General features: G+C 40.6%; 1 protein-coding gene across 4 annotated transcripts in view; it reads right to left on the bottom strand.

Moving 5' to 3' along the window:
* Positions 1 to 25,312, bottom strand: part of itpr2 (inositol 1,4,5-trisphosphate receptor, type 2) — a 96,133-nt gene that overhangs the window by 49,340 nt on the left and 21,481 nt on the right. For all 4 annotated transcript variants that reach the window (XM_047350651.1, XM_047350666.1, XM_047350658.1 and 1 more), the window contains exons 12-36: positions 23,317 to 23,416; positions 23,079 to 23,239; positions 22,854 to 22,995; positions 22,560 to 22,718; positions 17,990 to 18,162; positions 17,693 to 17,812; positions 17,278 to 17,460; positions 11,579 to 11,830; positions 11,360 to 11,507; positions 9,363 to 9,510; positions 8,674 to 8,861; positions 8,458 to 8,581; positions 8,310 to 8,367; positions 8,060 to 8,225; positions 7,724 to 7,861; positions 4,735 to 4,821; positions 4,520 to 4,645; positions 4,305 to 4,427; positions 4,016 to 4,216; positions 3,136 to 3,387; positions 2,941 to 3,066; positions 1,554 to 1,676; positions 1,145 to 1,265; positions 441 to 622; positions 38 to 180 (exon numbers count right to left, since the gene is read on the bottom strand). In XM_047350651.1, coding sequence (XP_047206607.1) covers positions 38 to 180; positions 441 to 622; positions 1,145 to 1,265; positions 1,554 to 1,676; positions 2,941 to 3,066; positions 3,136 to 3,387; positions 4,016 to 4,216; positions 4,305 to 4,427; positions 4,520 to 4,645; positions 4,735 to 4,821; positions 7,724 to 7,861; positions 8,060 to 8,225; positions 8,310 to 8,367; positions 8,458 to 8,581; positions 8,674 to 8,861; positions 9,363 to 9,510; positions 11,360 to 11,507; positions 11,579 to 11,830; positions 17,278 to 17,460; positions 17,693 to 17,812; positions 17,990 to 18,162; positions 22,560 to 22,718; positions 22,854 to 22,995; positions 23,079 to 23,239; positions 23,317 to 23,416 — 3,744 coding nt within the window. The remainder of the gene's footprint in view (positions 1 to 37; positions 181 to 440; positions 623 to 1,144; positions 1,266 to 1,553; positions 1,677 to 2,940; positions 3,067 to 3,135; positions 3,388 to 4,015; positions 4,217 to 4,304; positions 4,428 to 4,519; positions 4,646 to 4,734; positions 4,822 to 7,723; positions 7,862 to 8,059; positions 8,226 to 8,309; positions 8,368 to 8,457; positions 8,582 to 8,673; positions 8,862 to 9,362; positions 9,511 to 11,359; positions 11,508 to 11,578; positions 11,831 to 17,277; positions 17,461 to 17,692; positions 17,813 to 17,989; positions 18,163 to 22,559; positions 22,719 to 22,853; positions 22,996 to 23,078; positions 23,240 to 23,316; positions 23,417 to 25,312) is intronic.

The raw sequence follows: 25,312 nt of genomic DNA, 5'->3' as shown, positions 1-25,312 counted from the left end.
CCTATTTATGTTTTCACAAAAAAATGCACACGCTTACTTGGACATGAAGGCTCCACTCTCACAGCGTAACCGTGCAGCCTCTGGAAAGAGCAGCTCAGGGCTGTGCAGAACATCCACCAGAACAGAAAATTCTGCCTGAACCTTCGGACTGAACTGATCTTCTAAACATGACACAACCCTCTGAAATCAGAGGCAGGGACACAAAAAGATGCAGATGGATAGTGCTGATGAATGGATGAAGTCTTTCTAAAGTCATAATTTATCATCCAATATCCAGTTCAGACAATTGAAAAAAATGCCAATGTTCTTTTCTGAATCTGCCACACAGCTAAAAAACAAGAAAGAAAATGTTTAAAGCTTTATGTACATGCTAGAAAATTGATTTAAAACTAAGGCCTTAAGCAGGACAAGTGATAATCCAAAAAATAAAATAGTCGCACCTGCAGCTTCTCAATGATGTTCTTGTAGTCTGGGCTACCCAAAGGCTCTTTGCGAGGTCGTGAACGGGCAGAGGACCTCCAGTCCTTTGCTGCTCGCTGTACCGCATTTGTGTGGACATTGAGAGATAGAGCGTTGACCTGACTGTCCAGATCGACCGGGATGGGTATGGAACGGGCCTTAGCTGAGGAAGAACAAAACAGAGATTCAGATTTACACCTGTAGAGCCCGGTCGGTCATCAGAGACAGGCTCTTTCCGTATTTCCAGGACCAGAACTAAACAAAGTGATGCAGCATTTAGTTTCTACGCTCCTCAGCTCTGGAAGAAACACACTGAAAACCTAAGCTGTGCAGTAACTATTGGTTCGTTTAAATTACACCTGCAAACATTTATGTTTATGCCTTTTGTTTGAAGAATCTGATGAATGAAATGTTGCCTGATCACTGATGAGTGATTGATTCCAATTTGGATTTAAAATTTAATTCTTAATTTAATTTAGATTTAAGATTGCATTTTAAATTTGAATTTTACATTTTGTTTCTATTTTTCAATTTTTTCTTTTCTTTGATGTCCCTTGTAGCTCTTTTCCTTGTGTATGAATGGTGCTATATAAATAAATCTGGCTTGACTATAACAACAAAAAACTCAAATACATTTGTCAACTTTTTCTCCATTAAGACTAGATGGCTGAGTAGCAGGACTCACCCACATCAGCCAGCGCCTTGATGCAGGTCTCAATGTTGCTCTTCTGAGACGAAATAATCCCTTTGAGATTGTAGATTCTGAAAGCTGACTGGAGCAGCTTGATGAAAGTAGACTGGTTATTCTGTAAAAACATGAAAAACAAAAAAAACAACACAAGAAGCTATTTTATTTTATAAGGAGAGTAAGTGTAGACAAATCTGCACGAAGGTCCTTCAGGAACGTGCCAACAAAGGCACTGACAGGACTAACCTGCGCAGATTGAATGAAATCCCTGCAGTAACTGCTTTAGGTTTAAAATATATGTTAGGAAAATCCCAGGTGAATGTGCAATGAGAAAAGCAGCCTGTGGTAAAAACTGCTACCATGTATAAGCAAAAACCTGCCAAATTGTTGGACATGAAAAGAGTACCTGCAGCATGGAGTGGTTCACAGAGAAAGGTGATTCGAAGAAACTCCTGATGATGGACATCACCGTTTCTGTCATGTACCTTTCCAGGGGATCTGAGCGGTTACGTTCCGGAGTGTTGCACATCTTAAATATAAAAACAAAAAGTTCAAGAAGTCTGATCTTCACCTTGCTGATACGCTTCTCTTCTTGGACAGTGGATAGCAAGAGCATTCTTAATGTTTTCCTACTAGTTGTGCAAAAAATGCTTTTCAAGTAAAAATCTGAAAAGTGTGGGGATAATTTCTTTTAGCCCCACTCAGGGGTCATTGTAAGATATGAATTGGCTCTGATTTAAACCATCCCACTGCAGCTCAGGCTGTCTGGGATTGTATTGAACCTTTTCCCCGCTCTCAAGTTTTTTGCAGCCTCCAGGAATGTCCTGTATTCAGCTCCATCTTCTAAGCAACTCTGATCAGCTTCCTTCTCCTCCTGGTTGAATTTTGGTCTCATCTACCCAGAGCACCTTGTCCCACATGTTTGCTGTGTCCCCTACATGGCTTGTGATAAACTGCAAAAAAGGACATCTCATAGCTTTCTTTCAACAATGGCTTTCATTTTGCCACTATGCTATAATGACCAGAGGTTGTATGATGCACAACTAATAGTTGTCCAGTCAACAAATTCTTCTACCTGAGTTATGGATTTCAGTAACTCTTCCAGAGTAGCTATGGACTTTACGGCAGCTTCTCTGATTATTGCTCTCCTTGCCTGTCTGGGTAGGTGGAAGGCCATGTGTTGCAGTTGTGCTGTACTCTTTCCATGTTCAGACGATGGATTGAACAGAGCTCTGTGAGATCTTCAGACTTAAGGAGATTGTTTTATAAACTAACCCTGCTTTAAACCTCGACAACTTTATCCCTTACCCGTTCGGTGTGTTCTCCATCTCTTTGATGGTTTTGCATAACTAATGTTCTAATGTTGCCTTCAGAGAGCAGTTGTATTTAGGCTGAGATTCAATTATAAAAATCAGAACTCGGTTTACTAATAAGGTGACCTTTGGAGGCAATTGGTTGTACCAAATTTTATTACAGGGTGTCAGAGTAAAAGAGGCTAAACACAAATGAACTGTTGAATTTTAGTTTTTGTTTCCAGCAGCTGGATAGACTAGCCATTATCTGATGTCCATGTTTGGCATGAACTCAAAGCAGAAAGACATTAACGCTGTCGACTAATTTATTTATATTGAAGTTATATTGTTATCCCAACATTTTAGAATTCCCACCACACTTTTAGATCTTTGTTTGTAAAAAAAAAATGAAAAATTGTTTTTTTTCATGAATGTTGAAACACTCACTGCCTCATTAGTGAAGAATATAAGAGGGAGACCTTTCAGTATATAATATCTTACAGTGGCCATGTCGACCAGAATGTTTTCAAATAGCCTCCAGATATGAGAAGACGTGTAGATCTCCTTCATTTCCACTTCTGTGTCCACGTAGCAGTGATTCACAAAATTCACATATGCAATTTTAACCTGTGGAGAACAAAGAATTAAGACATGTTTCCAGATAAAAGACAGAGAGCAAAATGTGTCCGCACCTACCTCTGGTACACAGTTCACATCAGTGACCACATTAACGATGTCATCCAGTGGCAGCAGAGAGTTGCACTTCAGTTCAGTGTAGACGTTCTTGCCTTCTGTGCAGGCGGCCAGCAAATCCACAAGCGTGTTGTGGTATGCCAGGGATCCGTTCTCGTCTGCCCGCTCCCGCTCAGAGGCCATCATCTGCGTCAGCACCGTGAATGACGAGCGGTCGTTGTAGAAGACCAGCACGTCCTCGCCGGCGTTCACCAGCTGCACCCACGAAAAGACAGTAAAAAAACAAACAAACAAAAAAACACAGAGAAAGAAGCACAATTAAAGTTTTTTCATTATAGATTTCTAAACTTTCCAGACATTCGTGTCAACTTTGGGTTAACTTAAGACAACTTAAATCTGTTTGAGAAGTTTTAAGTTCACAATTTTTAAGGTTCAAAGTAAACAATGAATTGTGTGGTGGTCAGGCAATCAATATGTAGTCTGGGAAAATGGATTCAATTCAATTCAAAAATACTTTATTAATCCCAAAGGGAAAATAAATGTTGGAAAGACTGATATAGAGAGATGGATAATTAGACAGATGGGTTAACAGATGGATAAATGGATGATCATCACTGATCATCAGCAGGAACTGTGTGGAGAGGGTGCCTGACTTTCGCTTCCTGGGAGTCTACATCGAGGAGGACCTGACCTGGTGCGTAAACACCTTAGCTGCTGAGAAAGACCCCAGCTGAGGCTGCCCTTCCTGAGGGGGCTTAGAAAAAATAACATAACACAGAGTGCTGATTTCCTTTTATCTGTGCTGTCCAGCTGTAAAGTGGCTTAGAGGAAAGCGCTCTAGATCACCTTGTGAGCATGTGACATGCCACATCTAAATTCTCACCTCAGTCATGACTTTATCCTGACATTTCTTCATGTACTTCCCGTCACATTTCACAATTGTTTGCAAAAACTTCAGGTACTGAACGTGCCGTCCGTGCGTCTCAATGCAGTGGACAAAATGGTGGACCACACGGTCGCTGATCTCATTGCACAGCTGATTGTTGTTCATGAAGATGTGACGCATCGTCTCAGCTTCCAGTAACTGGCAAAAAACAGACAAACTGATTTTAACAAGAAAATACATTTCAAACTGAGTAAAGATCTTCTCCAGGATGGTGATGTCAACAAACCCCAGGAGTGAGGAAGAGGTTCAGGTGCTTGTGTAGCAGAACTTGATTTTCTGGGTTTCCTTTGCAGAAGTTTTGCAAAAAGGTATGAGCTAACTTCATAATCACATTCATCTTCTCATCATTCTGTAAGAAGCCAAACAAATCAGAGACAGTTGGAAGATCATACAGAAAGATCAAAAATAACTGTTGATGAAGATGTTCATAATGGTCCTCACCTTTTCGTAGGGGATCTGCAGCAGCTCCAGGACCACAGTGTGGGCTCCCATGTTCTTCAGCAGCCTCTGCAGCTGCAAGCGGTTCTTCTTGTTCACACAACACATCTTACTGAAGCGCTCCAGGATCTAAAAATAACACAGACACAGAAATCTTTTCTTAAAAACATACTGAAAACCGAGTAGCCTGAACAGCAAAATGAAGACGAGAAGCTCACCTTTGTCAGTACTTCATAATTGTTTTCTTGGTTACTGTCCATCTGAGGTTTGTTTTCCCCATCTTGCATGGGATTCAGGACTGCCTCCTGGCAGAGAAAAGAGGAAACTATGACAAAAGCTCGATAATTCAAAAATGCAAAAATGAATACAGATAGTGTATGTGCATACTATCTGTAATTACCACTTAGTTAAAAAGGTTACTAAAGACTGTGATATAAAAACATAGCATGCTGGGGGCTTTCTAAATGAGAAAAATAGCACACAGCAGGTTCCTGTTGAGACACACTCAGTAACCTGAAGCACTGAGTCAATTATAATCAATTATAAGAACTACATTTCTTCTTCCATCCCTTACATTTAGCCATGTTAACTATTGCTCAATCCCTTACTCAACACATAGTGATAAAGTTCATCTTATCTTGGTAATGCCAAAAAAAATATTTCCACTGACTAAGTCTAAATTCTTTAATGGAATTCCTTAAATGTGTATTTATTGTTGTTTTCCAACAAAACAAAACAATCAGCAGAACCAATTGGCAGACTTTCTTAACTTCGGGATGCCAATAAAAATAAATAAATAAGATCACTTATCTTCATCGCAGTCTAAAAGGACTGTTGGGATGCTATGTTTGGTAGGCTGTTACCCTATTCTTTTTAAGTGTCATACATTTACAGTCTGGATTCCAACAATACATTAGACTAGTCTGCTTGCCTTGTAATTTCAAAGTGGCAAAAATGTAGTTATTCAGATCATAATGCTCACATAGAGGGATGGGAATATCATAATATTGTAATTAAAAAGAAAGATTAAGCAAAAAGTCAGTTAATTGCAATCAACATTACCATCCAGGTATGTCACAATAATATCGTAACTGGATGTTTTGCTAATATTGTGCAGCCTAAGTTACAAAATAATATGGAGGTGCAAGGGTTAAAAAAAATAAACAAAAGATCTAATGAAATTATGAATAAAATGTGTCAAATAAACCAGGAAAAAAGTACAGTAATAAAGAATTATATAAATATATAACAAATTAATTATATAACAAATCAATAACAAAATATCAGTTGGTGCAACAGTGAACATGTTTCATCTTGATATATGTTATCTATATATATATATATATATATATATATATATATATATATATATATATATATATATATATATATATATATACATACATACAGGGGTTGGACAATGAAACTGAAACACCTGTCATTTTAGTGTGGGAGGTTTCATGGCTAAATTGGACCAGCCTGGTAACCAGTCTTCATTGATTGCACATTGCACCAGTAAGAGCAGAGTGTGAAGGTTCAATTAGCAGGGTAAGAGCACAGTTTTGCTCAAAATATTGAAATGCACACAACATTATGGGTGACATACCAGAGTTCAAAAGAGGACAAATTGTTGGTGCATGTCTTACTGGCGCATCTTTGACCAAGACAGCAAGTCTTTGTGATGTATCAAGAGCCACAGTATTCCAGGGTAATGTCAGCATACCACCAAGAAGGACGAACCACATCCAACAGGATTAACTGTGGACGCAAGAGGAAGCTGTCTGAAAGGGATGTTCGGGTGCTAACCTGGATTGTATCCAAAAAACATAAAACCACGGCTACCCAAATCACGGCAGAATTAAATGTGCACCTCAACTCTCCTGTTTCCACCAGAGCTGTCCGTCGGGAGCTCCACAGGGTCAATAAACACGGCCGGGCTGCTATAGCCAAACCTTTGGTCACTCATGCCAATGCCAAACGTCGGTTTCAATGGTGCAAGGAGCGCAAATCTTGGGCTGTGGACAATGTGAAACATGTATTGTTCTCTGATGAGTCCACCTTTACTGTTTTCCCCACATCTGGGAGAGTTACGGTGTGGAGAAGCCCCAAAGAAGTGTACCACCCAGACTGTTGCATGTCCAGAGTGAAGCATGGGGGTAGATTAGTGATGGTTTGGGCTGCCATATCATGGCATTCCCTTGGCCCAATACTTGTGCTAGATGGGCGTGTCACTGCCAAGGACTACCGAACCATTCTTGAAAACCATGTGCATCCAATGGTTCAAACATTGTATCCTGAAGGCGGTGCCGTGTATCAGGATGACAATGCACCAATACACACAGCAAGACTGGTGAAAGATTGGTTTGATGAACATGAAAGTGAAGTTGAACATCTCCCATGGCCTGCACAGTCACCAGATCTAAATATTATTGAGCCACTTTGGGGTGTTTTGGAGGAGCGAGTCAGGAAACGTTTTCCTCCACCAGTATCACATAGTGACCTGGCCACTATCCTGCAAGAAGAATGGCTTAAAATCCCTCTGACCACTGTGCAGGACTTGTATATGTCATTCCCAAGACAAATTGATGCTGTATTGGTTGCAAAAGGAGGCCCTACACCATACTAATAAATTATTGTGGTCTAAAACTAGGTGTTTCAATTTCATTGTCCATCCCCTTTATATATATATATATATATATATATATATATATATATATATATATATATATATATATATATATTTCTTTTTTTTTTTTTTAAACTATGTGAATATTATTGTGTCTCAAGTTTTGGAGTCATTATCCTTGATCATCTCTATTTATCTCTCTGATGAGCCACATTGAAACTTATTAACTACTTAAATATTCAAACATTTTATTTTATTTTAACATGTAATGACTTTAAATTTCTATTAATTTCTTTCACAATTATTAATTCAGTTTTCACCTTTAATTCAGTATTTAAAAAGTTGTGGATATATAAATATATCTGTAACACTTATTGGGCCAACTTAGTTTTAATAGATTTTTCCCTCTTAATAAAGAAAATCATAATTTGAAAACTGCCATTTGTATTTATTCTGGTCATCTTTGATACTAAAACTTGTTTGATGTTCATTTAGGTGTGACAAAAAAGCAAAAATAGAGCAAATCTATTAGATGGCAAATATGATTTTATAGCACTGTTGGGCTCTTTGCCCTGCCTTACCGCCAGCTCGTCACTGCCGTACATTCCACTTTTCTCCACCCACAGCTCTGACTTCTCCACAGTGAGACGCAGCTTGTCCAGGTCTTCCTTAATCTGCGTATAGCTGTGTACATCCTGCTCTGACACAAGGAGCTGGACCTGAAACACAGAAAAATAGATGGAAAAATAAAGATGACATATTCAGAGAACAACTCCATGACAAAATGTTTTGGTGCAACTGCACACTTGGTAACAAGTTTTTTTTATTTGAGTTGAGAGGTCCATTTGCTAGTTAAACAATAAACCATTCATAAATTATATAGGCTGGCTCTTTGAAATAGTTTGTCTATTGCGTACCTGTTTAAAGGCCTGCAGCATCTCAGCCCTCTGACTGAAGTGTTTGAAGATGAGCTGCAGCGATCCAGAGACCAGAGGTGGATAATCTTGCATGATGAGATGAATAAGAACCCTCAAAAATGTGCGGCCACCTTCATCATCAAGCTCCAACACACTTAATTCAGAGCTAAATTACACAAAAGTAGAATTTTAATGAATGATTGAGAGAGTGTGGGGAAAAAAGACAATATCCAAGCACAGCTTCACCAACCTTCCTACAAACATACTCTCTGCTTTCGCTGCAATCTCATCTATGTCTGGCTCAGAAGCTATAGACCAGATGAATAAAATAGCAACGTTAACATCCAATAACATTAACATAAACCTTCAGGATGTACACGATAAGAGACAAATCTCACGTGTAACTGGAGGGAAGTCAGCCAATGAGGAACAGCTGTCAATGACTGTACTTTCTCCAAATTCTTTCTTGTAGATGGACAATAGGTAAGTGATCCTGTAGTCCAATCTCACACTCAGGATGAACTTAAAAGGGGCACAAAAAATAAAACAAAGTTGAATAAAACTTTCAAATTACAACTGAGATGGGTAATAAAATATTCAGCAGCAGTTCATACTTGCAGGATCTCAATGATCTTCAGTTTGGTGTCCATCACCACGACATCTTCATTGTCTGGGAGGAAGTGTCCTTTCCCGTAACGCAGGGATGGGGGCGTGTCCGGCAAGCCCTGCAGCACGCCTCGACTCATCACCATCTGAGTCATCATTTCTCCGACGCCATGGATTGTACGCAGAACATTGTTTCCTAAAAAGAGCAGCATTTTCAGTCTGTTTGTGTTTGTAGAAGAGCATCATTTATATTTGTTTACAGCTGGTGAAATGTTAAAAAAGGCTTGTGACATAAAATGCAAAACAAAGAAATATCAAATGCTTAACACCACGCTATTCAAATTTGTTTTATACATTCTATACCATCTTCTTAAGTCCCAATTAGTTTGTAAGTTAAAAAAAACCTAACAAAACTATGAATAATTAATAAAATTGGTACAAAAGCCACAATAAACAGTAGAGATTATTTTACTTTTAATCCATTATAAACAGCTTTGGTTCTGCATACAGTGATCTGTTATGTCTAAATATCTCAGATAAAAAACAGACAATTAGCTCTCACCTGCCAATATATTATTACATAATTAAATCAAGCATCAGCTTAAGACTCAAGAACCCTTGCTTCAAAGCACACATGTACACCTTTAAACACAAAAATAGTCTGAATAGGAGAGTTTCTCATTGTTAGTGCACTAACCGGCCTCTGGACTCTTGGTGAGTTTGCTCAGTAAGCTGAAAGAGTGCTGGACAATGTCGAGGATGGCCAGCAAGGTGCGTGTGAGGCGCAGCAGCTCATTAAAGTTGTAGAAACCAAAGTAAACCAAGTTTCGAGCCAGATTCACCACCTAACAGAGGGTGAACATCAAATTTTACACGATCAAGATTTTGATTGTTTATTGAAATGATACAGATATAATAATATAAGCTGGCTTTTTGGTCATAGAGAGAAACTAACAAGTAATTCAACGTCAGTACTGATTAATAAATAAATATTATAAATATTATAAATATTATAAATATTTCACAAATAAGTTGATTAATACTTAAAATACAAAAACATTTAGGAGGGTATCTTATACTATAAACTTAACCTAAATAAACTAACTTAGAAGTTAAGCTGGCTCAAAAGTTAGCATGTTAGCTTGCATTACTTTAGCCTCATAGCCATAAAGCTAACAATAGCTAGCCTGCTAGCCTCTTCTACCTTTTGTTCCGTTTTAACCGACAACATAAACATACAATTAAATTACATTGCACAACAATCAGTAATCTGTACCAAATGTACCAAAGACTAATTTTCAAATAATGAAAGTGGAAATTATTTAAAGATATACTTCAAACTGCGATTTTATGAGCATTCTTACTGGACATTAACCCAAATTTTTGTTGTATTCACTTTTTGATTGCCATATTTTTCCTACAAATCCAACAACTAATGCACCAAAACTTTATTTTTTTGTTTGTGTAGCAAAAATCCAAAATCAAACCCTCATAGTTCTGTTTTGATTAGATTTTTTATTAAATTTATAAAGTCAAAGCCAAAGTTCTTACACAGTGATGTGATACCAGTGTGGTACTTGGGTCGTCTTTAGTAGTACCTCAAATTAATTTTGGCATCAGCCATTTAATAGTTAAGTACAAATCTAACAGTGATGAAGAGATAAAGTAAAGAAATAGCCAAAAGGATGAGTTGCTTCACCATGCTGATCTTTGCTTCAGAAAGAAACAACTCAACAGAGAACTGTAGTGGATAAATATTACAGAACTCCAAGTGTAAACTGAACCAGAACCAAGTGCTGGTAGTTACTTGTGTTTTGATCTATAGTCTATGAAAGTAAAATTGGAATGATAATTTAGAAATGACAACATACCTAATTTAACAATTTTTCTGTGGCAGTATGGTAATTGTCAGTGCGATGTATTAATTGTGGGGCAAAGTTAAAAGCAATTTAGCAATACAAGCCATTTTATGCATCGTATGTACTCAAGCACTAAATTAATATCACTAAAATAGGAAATACAGTAATATGGGTTTAAAGGATTTAATATAATTGAACTCATCAGAAAAGCAAATAAACAGTTTATTAATGCAGCTAAGTAAGTGCTAAACTTGCGGTCGCCATATTGGATTTTGGGTTTAGGTTTGGTAAAAAAAATAAATAAAATAAATCAATTACTTTCTCAGTAAAGGAGATTGTACGGTTTTATCTGTGTGGAAGATTTAATGAAGTACAACCCATCAGAAAATAAACTGTTTATAACTACAGGTTTCTCTATGTTGTAAACATGTGGCAGCCCTATTGGAATTTGAAGTTAGGGTAGTTGAAAAATCTTACATTCCCACTTGGAATTTTTGGGAATCTTTCTGCTTATTTTCTCAAACTGGAACAACTAAACAAGCAGTGCAAGCATGGTGGTATATGGAAATACCTGCATTTACTTAAACTGTACTCAGCAGTGCTGATTAAAATTCAGGGGTTGAATTTAAAAGTTAATCAATTACAACTCTTCTTTCAAGACAAGAAAACTAATTACAACAAGGAATTAGTTTCATCTAGTTGTATTTCAGTAGAACGATAAAAAGTTTAAATGATTAAGTGTAAATTCTGTAAGATATTTAGTGTGAGTTTATATTATAATGATCAGCTAAATGTCACATGACTCAGACTAACGAGCCTATAAAGAGCACATTACCTCTAGTGTGAGTTCATTCTTTTCTTTGTCCCCAAACGGATAATGCTGGTTGAACACATCTTTAAGATAGTCGTCTACAAATTCCATGGTGCTTTTGAATGTCTTCTTCATGTCCTCTCTTGAGTTGTCCATCGACCCATACTCGAACCTGCGGAATAAACCAAAGAGGTGAGAATTTACCTAAAAATAAGACAAGTTATCTCACCTGCAGATGCTCACTCTTTGATAGAGATCTTGGAGGGGATTTCAGTCCAGAGACGGGCATAGCGCACCGGAACCACAGCCTCCTGTGGTTCGCAGTCCACATGCATGTGAAGCATAAGGCGACAGAAGGATGCTCTGAGGTTGTACGGCAAGCAGTCGTCAAACATGCAGCGCAGAATCAGGTCCACAGGTAGTTGAACGGAGATCTGGTTAATGGCTATATACTGACGATCCAGACACATTTTGGCAAACAGGTTCAGCTGACACCTGCAAAGGAGGAGAGGGAATGAAAAGGAGACAGGGGACACTTTAGCTTGTGTTCGCTGATTTTAGTGGTAATGTAGGATTTCTATATATACATATATATATATATATGTGTATATATATATATATATATATATAGGAAATAAGTTCTTTCTGTTAGAATAGGTGCTCATTTCATGACTCTGGCAGTCTGTAGTAGGCAATATATTTAGTGATCATACAGATCACGTTTTTATTCTACTTTTCTACATTGTAGCACTCTCACTAAATTAAAATTTATAATAATTCATGTACACAAAGTTCCGCCTTGTATTTTGGGTTAAATGTGCTGAAAGAAAATCAGTAAAGGACTGCATGTTAAATGTGTAACAAACCCAATGGCGCTTGACAATACAATGGCAAAAATGTTATTGACAAAAGAAAAAGGATTTGGTATCACTGAAGTGCAAATAAAGGAAATAAGAAAACTTATGGTGTTTTGTAAACAAAATTAAGTTCTGTTTTGCAATTTGGAGCAACATACTTTACTGTATGACCTGTAAATAATTTATTAGCTTGTTTTAGGCTGACGGAGAGGTAAGCCTTCGACTGGATGATGGCTTCCAGGGGTTGCAGTTAAACCTTGCTTTAGTAGATCTCAATCAATTACAGATTAGAAGTGTGGAAGGGATCAGCCGGTCAGCAGTCAGGTAAATGTCAAGACACCCAAACATATTTCTCTTGATGAATTGACCTCTGCTCCTTGGTGCTGCTCTGACTCATCTCTGGATCAACAGAGGTCAAGCCAGAGGACTCATTCGCCCATTGTCTGATCCCTATCTCATCAGTTCCTTTCAGCAACTGTGGTGCTATTTTAAGTCAAATGCCCTAAGGTTTCTTGATCTGATCAAATACAAAACTGCACAAATGATGCACAAAATAAGACACAACTTGCTACCTGAAAATATACAGAAGACGCTTTTAGAGGGAGATGTAGGCTAATATCTCAGAAGAAAAACCTTAACCTTAAGATTCTCAGTGTTAGAACTACTATGAAAACTGTTTGTATTTCCATCTGTGGAGTGAAATGGTGGAATAGTCTCATTGGGTGATAGGACATTCCTGTATTTCTACAGTTTAAAAAAGATTTCAAGATATTTTACTGAAACAGTATTTATTTGAAAAGGGCCTGACACATTTATAGATCATGTATTTGTATCTGTTGTATGTGTAAAATCTTTCATGTATGTATGTATGTATGTATGTATGTATGTATGTGTGTGTGAAATATATTATAATGCTACTTGTAACTTCATCATAAACCTATTTTGTCACAAGTTAAAGACCAATGTTAAATGTTTAAACACAAGTATAATGCCTAATGGGTACCGATGGATCCATCAATATGATGAGACAAGGGCAGTTTTGATTTTTGAGATACTGGAGCAGAATTTAATTTAATAAGTTTCGAGCATAACATTAAGCTGTTATGTTGTAAATAGTGTGAAATATTTTTCTTTCTTTTACTCTTATTTTCAAATCAGATTGTACTCGTCGTCTTACGCTTATCCGGGACCGGGTCGCAGGAGCAGCAGACTCAGCAGAGACGCCCAGACGTCCCTCTCCCCAGACAACTCCTCCAGCTCCTCCGGGTGGAGCCCAAGGCGTTCCCAGGCCAGCCGAGAGACATAGTCCCTCCAGCATGTCCTGGGCCGTCCCCTGGGCCTCCTCCCGGTGGGACGTGCCTGGAACACCTCCCGAGGAAGGCGTCCAGGAGGCATCCGGTATAGATGCCCGAGCCACCTCAACTGGCTCCTCTCGATGTGGAGGAGGAGCGGCTCTATTCCGAGCCCCTCCCGGATGGCCGAGCTCCTCACCCTATCTCTAAGGGAGTGCCCGGTCACCCTACGGAGGAAGCTCATTTCAGCCGCTTGTATCCGGGATCTCGTTCTTTCGGTCATGACCCAAAGTTCATGGCCATAGGTGAGGGTAGGAACGTAGACCGACCGGTAAATTGAGAGCTTTGCTTTTCGGCTCAGCTCTCTCTTCACCACAACGGACCGGCACAGTGCCCCCATTACTGTGGCAGCCGCACCGATCCGTCTGTCGATCTCCTGCTCCATTTTTCCCCCACTCGTGAACAAGACCTCAAGATACTTAAACTCCTCCACTTGAGGCAGGAGATCCCCTCCAACCTGAAGAGGACAAGCCACCCTTTTCCGGTCGAGTACCATGGCCTCGGACTTGGAGGAGCTGATCTTCATCCCAGCCGCTTCTCACTCGGCTGCGAACCGCAACAGCGCATGCTGTAGGTCTTGGCTAGAGGGGGCCAGCAGGACCACGTCATCTGCAAAAAGAGGAGACGAAATCCACTGGTCCCCGAACAGGTCCGACTTAGTGCCGCCAATGCGGACCAAACTCCTGCTCGGCTCGTACAGGGACCGGATGGCCCCTAATAAAGGGCCTTCGATTCCATAATCCTGGAGCACCCCCACAGGGCATCACGAGGGACACAGTTGAATGCCTTCTCCAGGTCCACAAAACACATGTGAACCGGTTGGGCAAACTCCCATGAACCCTCGAGCACCCTGTAGAGGGTATAGAGCTGGTCCAGTGTTCCACGGCTGGGACGAAAACCACACTGTTCCTCCTGAAGCCGAGGTTTGACTATCGGTCGGACTCTCCTCTCCAATACCCTGGCGTAGGCCTTACCAGGGAGGCTGAGGAGTGTGATCCCCCTGTAGTTGGAACACACCCTCCGGTCCCCCTTCTTATAAAGGGGACCACCACCCCAGTCTGCCAGTCCAGAGGCACTGTCCCCGACCGCCACGCAATGTTGAAGAGGCGTGTCAACCATGACAGCCCTACAACATCCAGAGACTTGAGGTACTCAGGGCGGATCTCATCCACCCCCGAAGCCTTGCCACCGCGGAGCTTTTTAACCACCTCGGTGACTTCAGCCTGGGTGATGAAAGAGTCCAACCCCGAGTCCCCAGCCTCTGTTTCCACCACGGAATGCGTGATGGCAGGATTGAGGAGATCCTCGAAGTACTCTTTCCACCGTCCGATAATGTCCTCAGTCGAGGTCAGCAGCCTCACACCCCCACTATAAACAGTGTTGGCGAAGCACTGCTTCCCCCTCCTGAGGCGCTGGACGGTTTGCCAGAATCGCTTCGAGGCCAACTGGTAGTCCTTCTCCATGGCCTCACCGAACTCCTCCCAGGCCCGAGTTTTTGCCTCTGCCACAGCCCGGGCCACAGCACGCTTGGCCCCACGGTACCAGTCAGCCGCCTCAGGAGTCCCACAAGCCAACCACAGCCGATAGGACTCCTTCTTCAGCTTGACAGCGTCCCTTACTGCCGGTGTCCACCATTGGGTTCTGGGATTGCCGCCACGACAGGCACCACAGACCTTACGGCCGCAGCTACGGGCAGCAGCATCAACAATAGATGTGGAGAACATGGTCCACTCGGACTCTATGTCTCCAACATCCCCCGGGATCTGGTCAAAGCTCTTCCGGAGGTGGGAGTTGAATACATCCCTGGCCGAGGGCTCCGCTAGGCTTTCCCAGCAGACCCTCACCATGCGCTTGGGCCTGCCAAGTCTGTCCGGCTTTCTCCTCCTCCAGCGAATCCAACTCACCACCAGGTGGTGATCAGTGGACAGCTCAGCCCCTCTCTTCACCCGAGTGTCCAAAACATGCGGCCGAAGGTCTGATGATACGACAACAAAGTCGATCATTGACCTCCTGCCTAGGGTATCCTGGTGCCAAGTGCACTGATGGACACCCTTATGTTTGAACATGGTGTTCATTATGGACAATCCGTGACTAGCACAGAAGTCCAATAACAAAACACCACTCGGATTCAGATCGGGGAGGCCATTCCTCCCGATCACGCCTCTCCAGGTGTCACTGTCGTTTCCCACGTGGGCGTTGAAGCCCCTCAGCAGAATAATGGAGTCCCCGGGAGGGGCACTATCCCACTATCCAGCACCCCCGACAGGGATACCAAGAAGGCCTGGTACTCCACACTACCGCTCGGCCCATAGGCCGAGACGACAGTCAGAGACCTATCCCCTACCCGAAGGCGCAGGGATACGACCCTCTCATCCACTGGGGTAAACCCCAACACGAGACGGCTGAGCTGGGGTGCAACAAGCAAACCCACACCAGCCCGCCGCCTCTCCCCGTGGGCCACTCCAGAATAGAAGCGAGTCCAACCCCTCTCAAGGAGATGGGTTCCAGAGCCCACGCTGTGCGTGGAGGCAAGCCCAACTATTTCTAGTCGATATCTCTCGACCTCCCGCACAAGCTCAGGCTCCTTCCCCCCCAGCAAGGTGACATTCCACATCCCTAGAGCCAGCCTAAGCATCCAGGGATCGGGCCACTGAGGTCTCCACCTTCGTCCGCCACCCAATCCTCTTTGCACTGGTCCCTCACGGTTCCCCCTGCAGGTGGTGGGCTCACTGGGGGATGGCGTCGCGTCTCTCGTAAGGGCTTGGCCCGGCCGGGTCCCGCAAGGAGCAACCCGGCCACCAGGCGCTCTCCGGCGAGTCCCGACCCCAGGCCTGGCTCCAGGGTGAGACCCCGGCTCCGCCGTACCGGGCGACGTCACGTGCCTCGATATTTTCGTCCTCATGAGGGATTCTTGAGGGATTTTCAAATCATGTTTGAAATAAGCTAATAAACTTTACAAAACTAAACTTAGGTCTGCCATGGAAACATCCTTCATACTATTATAACAGCAGCCAGAACCACTGATAAAAAGGCAGAATGGATCACAGCTTTCATGTTGTGTATCCCAAAGTCTGTCCCTATGCTGCAGCTGAATTTGAGACTGATCGGACCAGGCAAAGTATTTCTAATCTGTTATAATCCAGCTTTGGTGATACTGTTTAAACTGCAAACTCAGTTTTCTTTTCTTAGCTGACAGGAATGGCACCTAGTGTGGTCTTCTTCTGCTGCAGCCCATCTGTTTTAACATTCAACATGTGCATTCAGAGACAGGAAAAGTGGTTACAATCAAACTAATATTGTACTTTTATCATCTCAAACCAGTCTGATCAGTCTCCTCCGACATAAACAGGGATTTTGTCTACACAACTGTGTCTTTCTGAATATTTTCGCCTTTTTTCGGGGGCATTCTGATTAAACTCGAGAGATGGTTATGCGTGAAAATCCCAGCAGTGCAGCAGTTTCTGGAATACTTAGACCAACCCGTCTGGTACAAACAACCATAACAAGCTCAGTCACTTAAATCGCCCTTTCTTCCCCATTCTGGTGCTCGGTTTGAACTTCAGCATGTCTCGATGGCTAAATGGATTTATTTGTCACCCGGTGATTGTGATAACAAGCAATTGATCAGCTGTACCCGTGGATCTGCCCCATTACCCTCGGGATGTGCACCACTTTTTGAGAACCACTGGATTACACTCATTGGACAGGCTAGATACAAATGCAGCACCGTTACCTGTAGTAGGTAAGGAGGTCTGCATCCATTTTATGGTTGTTCTTAGCATCCTGGGCCAGGTGGCGGATGGATTTGCCGTGAGGTTCCTTGTGGTTGTCGATCCAGTAGAGCCAAACCTCCTCTTCATCCCCCTCATCTGGGCACACAGAGGAATCCAGGGGGTTGTCTGAGTTTGAGATTAGCCTGGCAGAGAGTAGGGATATAAAGTGAGCACACATAAAATAAAGCACTAAACAAAATGGCACACACAACTGATACAGAGATGCTGTAGCAGAAAATATCCATTTCATAACAGGCATAGCATTGGAGGAAAGAGCATTCTCACACACTGAGCAGACTGTCTGCATGTTTAAACATTGAATATGTGAAATACGACAAGATGGTTGAAATATAGACATCTCAGGGTGCGACTCACTTGGTCTGAATAAGGATGTCAGCGTTGGTTGCGTTCAGCATAAATTTAATAATAAGCTCCTGCGTGACGGGGATGGCGGTCTTGTTGGATGCACAGAGATCAGACAGATAATCCAGGAATCTGACACAGTGGACCAGACATGAATGGATTATGTTAAACACAAAAACAGATACAGACCAACTAAATGATAAGAAGTTTATAAGACACAGTATGTTTAATTTACACATTGTTAAACCCATGCATTTTATTTTTATTGAAAATGGACCACTTGCTTTATGAGAGATGTTTGTGTCTCACCTGGGCTCTCGATTTCGCCTCAGCAGGCTGACAAAGGTCTCAATCTCTCTGGCTGTGATGTGTTTTTCCAACAGCTTGCGGTTGTTGTGCAGCAGGGCAGTGATTGTGTCCTCAGCCAGAATCTCATATCCCATTTGAGACTGCATGATGGGAAACTTTTTGGCTATATATTCCTGTGAGGCAGAGAAAAACCCAGACATTTATAATCAGTTCTGATGTACCATATAGTACAAAGTGTTAAAGGTGCAGAAAAGCAAAACAGCATGACTAAACATCACTATACCTGAATCTAAAAGCGTTTTGTAGACAATTTGACGGTCACAGCTGGAGGTTATTTTCATTAAGATAACAATTAAAGCGTTATTTCTGTGAATGAAGCAATAATAATATACCTTGTTTAATGTCAAAAATGACAACCAGCACGACTGAAACAATTCTGAGGCAATACAAATTAGAACATTTAGCGTATTTTGTCACATTGCAACCACAAAATTCAATGTATTTCATTTGGATTTTATGTGACAAACCAACACAAATTAGTGCATAACTGTGAAGCGGAAGGAGGAGAATGCATGGTTTTTCATTTTGTTTAGTAAACAAATGCAAATGTGATGTAAATACGTAAGTAACCCCATTTACTCTGGTCTGTAGATAAAATCCAACCAACTTCCTTTGGAAATCACCTAATTATTCTGTAGAGTTTTCTTGTGTGTAATTGAAAGAATAAATACAGCCTACAGACTACAAAAGAAATGTTGAGAGACTGGAAGCAATGGAAAAATCACATTATGACAAGACCTTTGGGGTTTTTTTCACTTTGAATCCTTTTCTGTTCGATTGTTTTTGCATTTCAGTTCTGTATACATAGAAAAATGTAATTCACTTACACTTTACCTGCCTACTTGGTAAAGCTGCACAATATAGCAAATTGGAATCGTCATTGGAATATTGCTGTGGGCAATGTCGCAATCGCAGGACTGCTTGTATGCAATGTTTGAGAGGATAATATATTTACAGTGACAGAAAATCACATGATATAAACAAGGGGAAGAAAAATGGGGGGAATATCATAATGAATATCGCAATTTCATTAATAGTGTCACAATTAAAAATTTCCCTGACATGGTGCAGCCCTTCTGCTTGGTAAACACTAACTATATGTAACTGAAAATTTAAAGGAAAACTAAAAGAAAAAAAGGGGGGTTAAACTTCTTCTACCCTTCCAGTGATAAATGTCCCCTAAAATCAGAGAAAATCCCACTTGTTTAAAGTAAGCTATATATATATATTTTTTTTATTTATTTATTTGTTATTTATTTACTTATTTGGTGTCATGCACTATTAAAAGTGCCCCGCTCCCACGGGCTTACAAGACACAAAAAAAGAAAATAAACATTAGGCAGACATCTACATATAATATATTTTAAACAAAATATGTCCTCTTACGTTGAAGCTATGCGCTCAACAAAAACTGAGCCACAAAAAAAAAACTGAGCCAAATAAAATGGCTTATGCTCAAACAAATACTAGAGCTTGTCCTCATCTGAGTGTAAATAACTGTGCTGCAACATTAGACAATTCACAAAATAGTTGCCTTCTAAAATCATAATATAAAGGACAGTAAAATACAAAATGCAATTCATTTTTTATATCATTTAACTGGCATAAACAACATGTCCCCTCCTCCTCTGGAACAGAGTGAAGGTTCTCAGCTTTGGCTTATATAGAATTTCATTTGAACATTTTTGTTTAAACATTTCAAAATAGAATTCTTTGATTTCTTCAACATTACATTTCAGCTTGTTTCTGTAGAAAGTGGAGATCTGCATTATTAAAGATTTTTTCCATCTGTGTGCTCCAGGTATATTTATTAGACAAGTCCCAATTAAATATGAGTTTGGTCAATCTTGTGTCTGACATGGTGATAAACCTATTCCATAGCCTCAACATATCACAAACATGTCTACCTTCACATGGTTCCCAATCCATATCTCCACACAGGACTAACTGTGCATTTTTTTAAAAACACACCTAGGAAGTACCTTAAGGCTCTAGACAGAACATTTCACAATGGGTTTCCTTACAGTAACCCCAAACCCCTGCCCCATAATCCAATACAGGACAAACACAGGATCTGTACAGTTCAGTATAGGTTTTATAACCCTGATCAAGACATGCCTTAGCCTTATAACAGCCCTAAGGCTCTACCTGCTGACAGTGCTTTAATCCCCTCATGAAAAGCGAGATATTCATCTACAATAAATCCAGGGTATTTGTACTTTTCAGTAAAGGATAAAGTTATAGTACCGAAACAGAATTCAAAACTTGTCAAAGCATGATTATGCTTTCTAAAATGTATAAATTAGTTTGTATCACTGTTTATCTTCAATCTCATTCTGTTACACCAGGAATGGACAATATTTAACATTTTCTGCAATCAGCACTATGTCATCTGCATACAACAGAATACAGAGTTTCAAGTCCCCCACTTTGATGCCCACATCTGCCTCTTTAACGGTATTTACCAAATCATTTATATATATATATATATATTTACCGTCAATTTACCGTCAATATCTATTTTTAATAACAAATAGCTTAATAAATCTCAATTAACACAGTCAAAGGCTTTCTGAAAATCTATAAAACAAGAAAATGTTGACTTTTCTTCTTGTTTTCTAGTATTTACTATAATGACAATAGAGTAAATCAGATCAATACATCCGCTTTTCTTCCTAAACCCATTTTGTTCATCAACCAGTAGGTTATTGGATTCTAAATAACATACCAACCTCTCATTAAGAATACTGGAATACAGTTTATATGCACAGTTAAGAGGACTTATTCTTCTATAGTTCTGACACTTTGGGATAGGTTTGATTAAGATGTCTACCATTCAGAGGGACCGTGACGTTGCTTGAAGCAAGGAAATAACAAATTATAAAGAAATTGGAACAAGCCAAGCTGTTTTAATAATTTTTTGGACCAATTATCAAATCCCAATGGCTTTCTTAATTTTGAATTTATTCACAGCCTTTTTGACTTCATCCACTGTTATATCAAAATTTAAGCATGGATTAGACGAGAACTGTATAGAAATTTCCATTTGGTCTTTCAAAGCAGCTGTCCTTTCAAGGTATATACACTCACTGGCCACTTTATTAGGTACACCTTGCTAGTACCAGGTTGGACCCCCTTTTGCCTTCAGAACTGCCTTAATCCTTCGTGGCATAGATTCAACAAGGCACTGGAAACATTCCTCAGAGAGTTTGGTCCATATTGACTTGATAGAATCACACAGATTCCGCAGATGCCAATCTCCTGTTCCACCACATCCCAAAGTTGCTCTATTGGATTGAGATCTGGTGACTGTGGAGGCCATTTGAGTCCAATGAACTCATTGTCATGTTCAAGAAACCAGTCTGAAATGATTTGTGCTTTATGACGTGGCGCGTTATCCTGCTGGAAATAACCATCAGAAGATGGGTACACTGTGGTCATAAAGGGATGGACATGGTCAGCAACAATACTCAGGTAGGCTGTGGCGTTGACACGATGCTCAATTGGTACCAAGGGGCCCAAAGTGTGCCAAGAAAATATCCCCCACACCATTACACCACCACCGCCAGCCTAAACCGTTGATACAAGGCAGGATGGATCCATGCTTTCATGTTGTTGACGCCAAATTCTGACCCTACCATCCAAATGTCGCAGCAGAAATCGAGACACATCAGACCAGGCAACGTTTTTCAAATCTTCTATTGTCCAGTTTTGGTGAGCCTGTGCGAATTGTAGCCTCAGTTTCCTGTTCTTAGATGACAAGAGTGGCACCCGGTGGGGTCTTCTGCTGCTGTAGCCCATCCGCCTCAAGGTTCGACGTGTTGTGCGTTCAGAGATGCTCTTCTGCATGCCTTGGTTGTAACGCGTGGTTATTTGAGTTACTGTTACCTTTGAATCAGCTCAAACCAGTCGATTCCCCTCTGACCTCTGGCATCAACAAGGCATTTGTTCCCACAGACCTGCCGATCACTGGATATTTTCTCTTTTTCAGACCATTCTCTGTAAACCCTAGAGATGGTAGTGTGTGAAAATCCCAGTAGATTCAGAGTTTCTGAAATACTCAGACCAGCCCGTCTGGCACCAACAACCATGTCACGTTCAAAGTCACTTAAATCACCTTTCTTCCCCATTCTGATGCTTGGTTTGAACTGCAGCAGATCGTCTTGACCATGTCTACATGCTTAAATGCATTGAGCTGCAGCCATGTGATTGACTGATTAGAAATTTGCATTAATGAGCAGTTGGACAATTGTACCTAATGTACAAAAAAAAAAAAAAATACCAAAAAAGAATAATTTAAATTCAGAAAATCAGTTCTATCAACTCCAGGCAACCTGCTGACAAGCAGCTATGGCACAGTGTATGTTGGGTTGTTGGGTATGCACAACTAATTTTGTACAGACCTGTTCTCTACAGTAACACGCTTCGTTCATCAACTACCTCACATTATGTCGATAATTGGATGAGCTCTTACTAGCTCTAACTATATGTGTGAAGACTTATTTTATACCTGGTTCTTGCGATAGTCCTGTTGGGAGTGTCGCAACACTCTGTAGCAGAGTCTAAACATGTATTTGAAGTGAGAGTGGCGCTGATCTCCCAGCTCCTCCAACCTTAGCATCGGGCCGTCACCATTGTCTTTAAATGGAGCCGTCAGGATGCCAAATATCTGTAGGAACAAAAAGAAAGGATAAAATTAAGTCACATCTTAACATCTACATCATTTTTTAGGCTAATACTTTAATAATACTGATGCATTTACAGCAAACATTTGCATCTCAAGTAGGTTTTCGCTTGCGCTGACCTGGGCGAGGATGTTCTGCTCCCTCATGAGTTTCTGCCTCTCACGGTTGGGCGTTGTGGTGACCACAGAGAGAACGTCCTGTCCATTGTTTGGCACCATGCACACAAAGAAAATCAGGTCCTCCAGCAGCGTCGTCACAAACCTGAAGGCAAAATGCAGCTTGAAAACCAAAACGTATAAATACCTCCAGGTGGTACCTGCCTTATTTCATGTAGCTGTCTGTACCTCCTCGCATTCTGAGAAATGTTGGCATACTGGAGCTTCCTCACGGTGGACTCCAAGACCTGGTTGGCATCATTTGCAAAGTCCAAATCTCTGACCTCCGATAAAGGAACGGAAACAATGGCAAACGCCTCTTTGTCCTCCTTCGTGGAACAGGTGCCAATCTAACAAAAAACAAACATGTAAAGCACTCTGTATTTTTGTCTTGTGTGAGAGTGTGTGTGTAGCAGTTTGTGCAGACCTTGAGCATAACCGGACGCTCCTCATCTGTATCAATGGCGATGTTGGTGCTCGTCACCCAGGTGTTTGTGCATAGGTGCCTAAGTCTCACATAGGAGTTTCTGAGAAAGTATTAAACATAGATCTGAAGTTACTGTCTCTAAATCGAAAGAGTGTGGAGAGAGAGGGGGAAGCAAATGCAGTAAACGTCAACAGGTTAGGACTCAGACCCGCAACAGCCTGCTTCGAGGACTAAGGCGTTAGTACGCGTGTTGTGCGCTTAACCCCCTACGCCACCATCGCCATGCTGAGGTTGGATTAGTAGTAAATCCACCACAGTAGCTAAGTGCACTCCTTATCATTATCCCCTCTACATTAATCTATAACACTTAGGTATGAATAAAAACATTCACTAAGTTTTCTATCATTTCAGACATCATTTCAGTGCTTTGTCTAACTCCTAAACAAGAATGTTTCAAAAATGACAGGTCCAGTCTCGAACTGATCTAAGAGGGTCTAGATTAGTGATGTACGGATTGATACTGAAATATCAATACCTCCGATACCAGACCTTTACGCTGTAAAGTCGATTCTCAAATCAAAATATACATCCTTTTGATACTTCATTCATTTGAGGTCATGTATGTCATTACAGGAACACAGTGGAAAAAAACTAAACTATTGAGATCCTGTCTAAATTCTCTGGTTGGTGGGAACTACTTTTCCTTCCACCTGGGTAAGTGTGCAATGCAAAGCAGCGTACCACTGCTGCTGTCAGACACAATGGCAGAGCGCAACAGGAGTCATGTGTGGAGCTATATCAGCTCCACAAACAGATGCGGTTTGTGATGTTAGTGGAAACCTGGTGAGGAGTTGTGGCAACAAAACAAATTGTGTGAAACACCTCAGGTTAAACCACAACATTTATGATGAGACGGACTGAAGACGAGAGCTCAGTGTCAGGTGCTGCTGCAGGGCAAGATAGGCGTCTCTGGTGGAGACCGACGGTACTGCAGGCAGGCACTATCCAGGTAATGAGAGAAAATGTGGAACAGTGCAAGTAGCCCTAAGCACTGTTGCTCAAATAAATTATTATGATTAAGAAATAAGTAACAAAATGAATTAATGCTTCAGGTGCATAAGTTCAGCTTGGAGTAATAAAATGTGTATCACTGAGATCATTTAATGGGCAGAAAAGTCTAGATTCAAGTAAGGTTTCCCAAAGAATTTATTATTTAAAAGTTGATTACATAAACTAGGTGTCATTAAATTATACAGAGCTATTACGAAAAACAGCTATGGTGAATTTTTAAATATATATACAAGACAAGATGGACAGAAATAATATTTTATCAATAAAATGTATGTATTGTTGTTTACAATCAGTCTAATTTGCTTTAACTGTTAAATCAGTATTTTAAAATGTAGTTATTGACAAACTTGTGCAATAATTGTTGCATTTAAATATTTAATCAATTTGAGTCAGCCAGAATTATAAAACAGCAACACTTTCCTTAGATTTACCAGGCAAATTAGGTGTAATTGCGCAGAGTATTGGTATTGGATCAGTATCGCCGGTACCAGCCTAAATTTTACTCCACATCGGATCAGAAAGAAAATCCGTGGTATCGAACATCACTAATCTACATGCCAAAAAAACAGCAAACTGGTCCTTATCTCATATTTTCAATGAGAGTTTATCATTAGGTTATCTCGCTCAATTAGGACCCTATAAAATCCATTTTATTCTTATTTTACCTTATTTTTTCTGTTTTTACTTTTTGAAACAAATGTCATTATATCCTAGAGCACATGATTAAGAAAATCAGATAAAACAAGGTTTAGGGGGGAGAAACAAAATGGTATCAAAAAACGTTTGGATTTCACAGGGCCACACTGATCCATTAGTCTGACAAAACCTCAAGTTGCAATGTTGCAATTCAAAGACAAAAGATGTAAATATGATATATAACAACAATAGAACAATCACCTTCTATTAAAAAATTACTATCTGTCTT

The sequence above is a fragment of the Girardinichthys multiradiatus genome, chromosome 2 (genome assembly GCF_021462225.1).
Source record: "Girardinichthys multiradiatus isolate DD_20200921_A chromosome 2, DD_fGirMul_XY1, whole genome shotgun sequence".
NCBI lineage: Eukaryota > Metazoa > Chordata > Actinopteri > Cyprinodontiformes > Goodeidae > Girardinichthys > Girardinichthys multiradiatus.
Note: the sequence above shows the minus strand (reverse complement) of the source record. Positions and strands in the feature narration are given on the sequence as shown.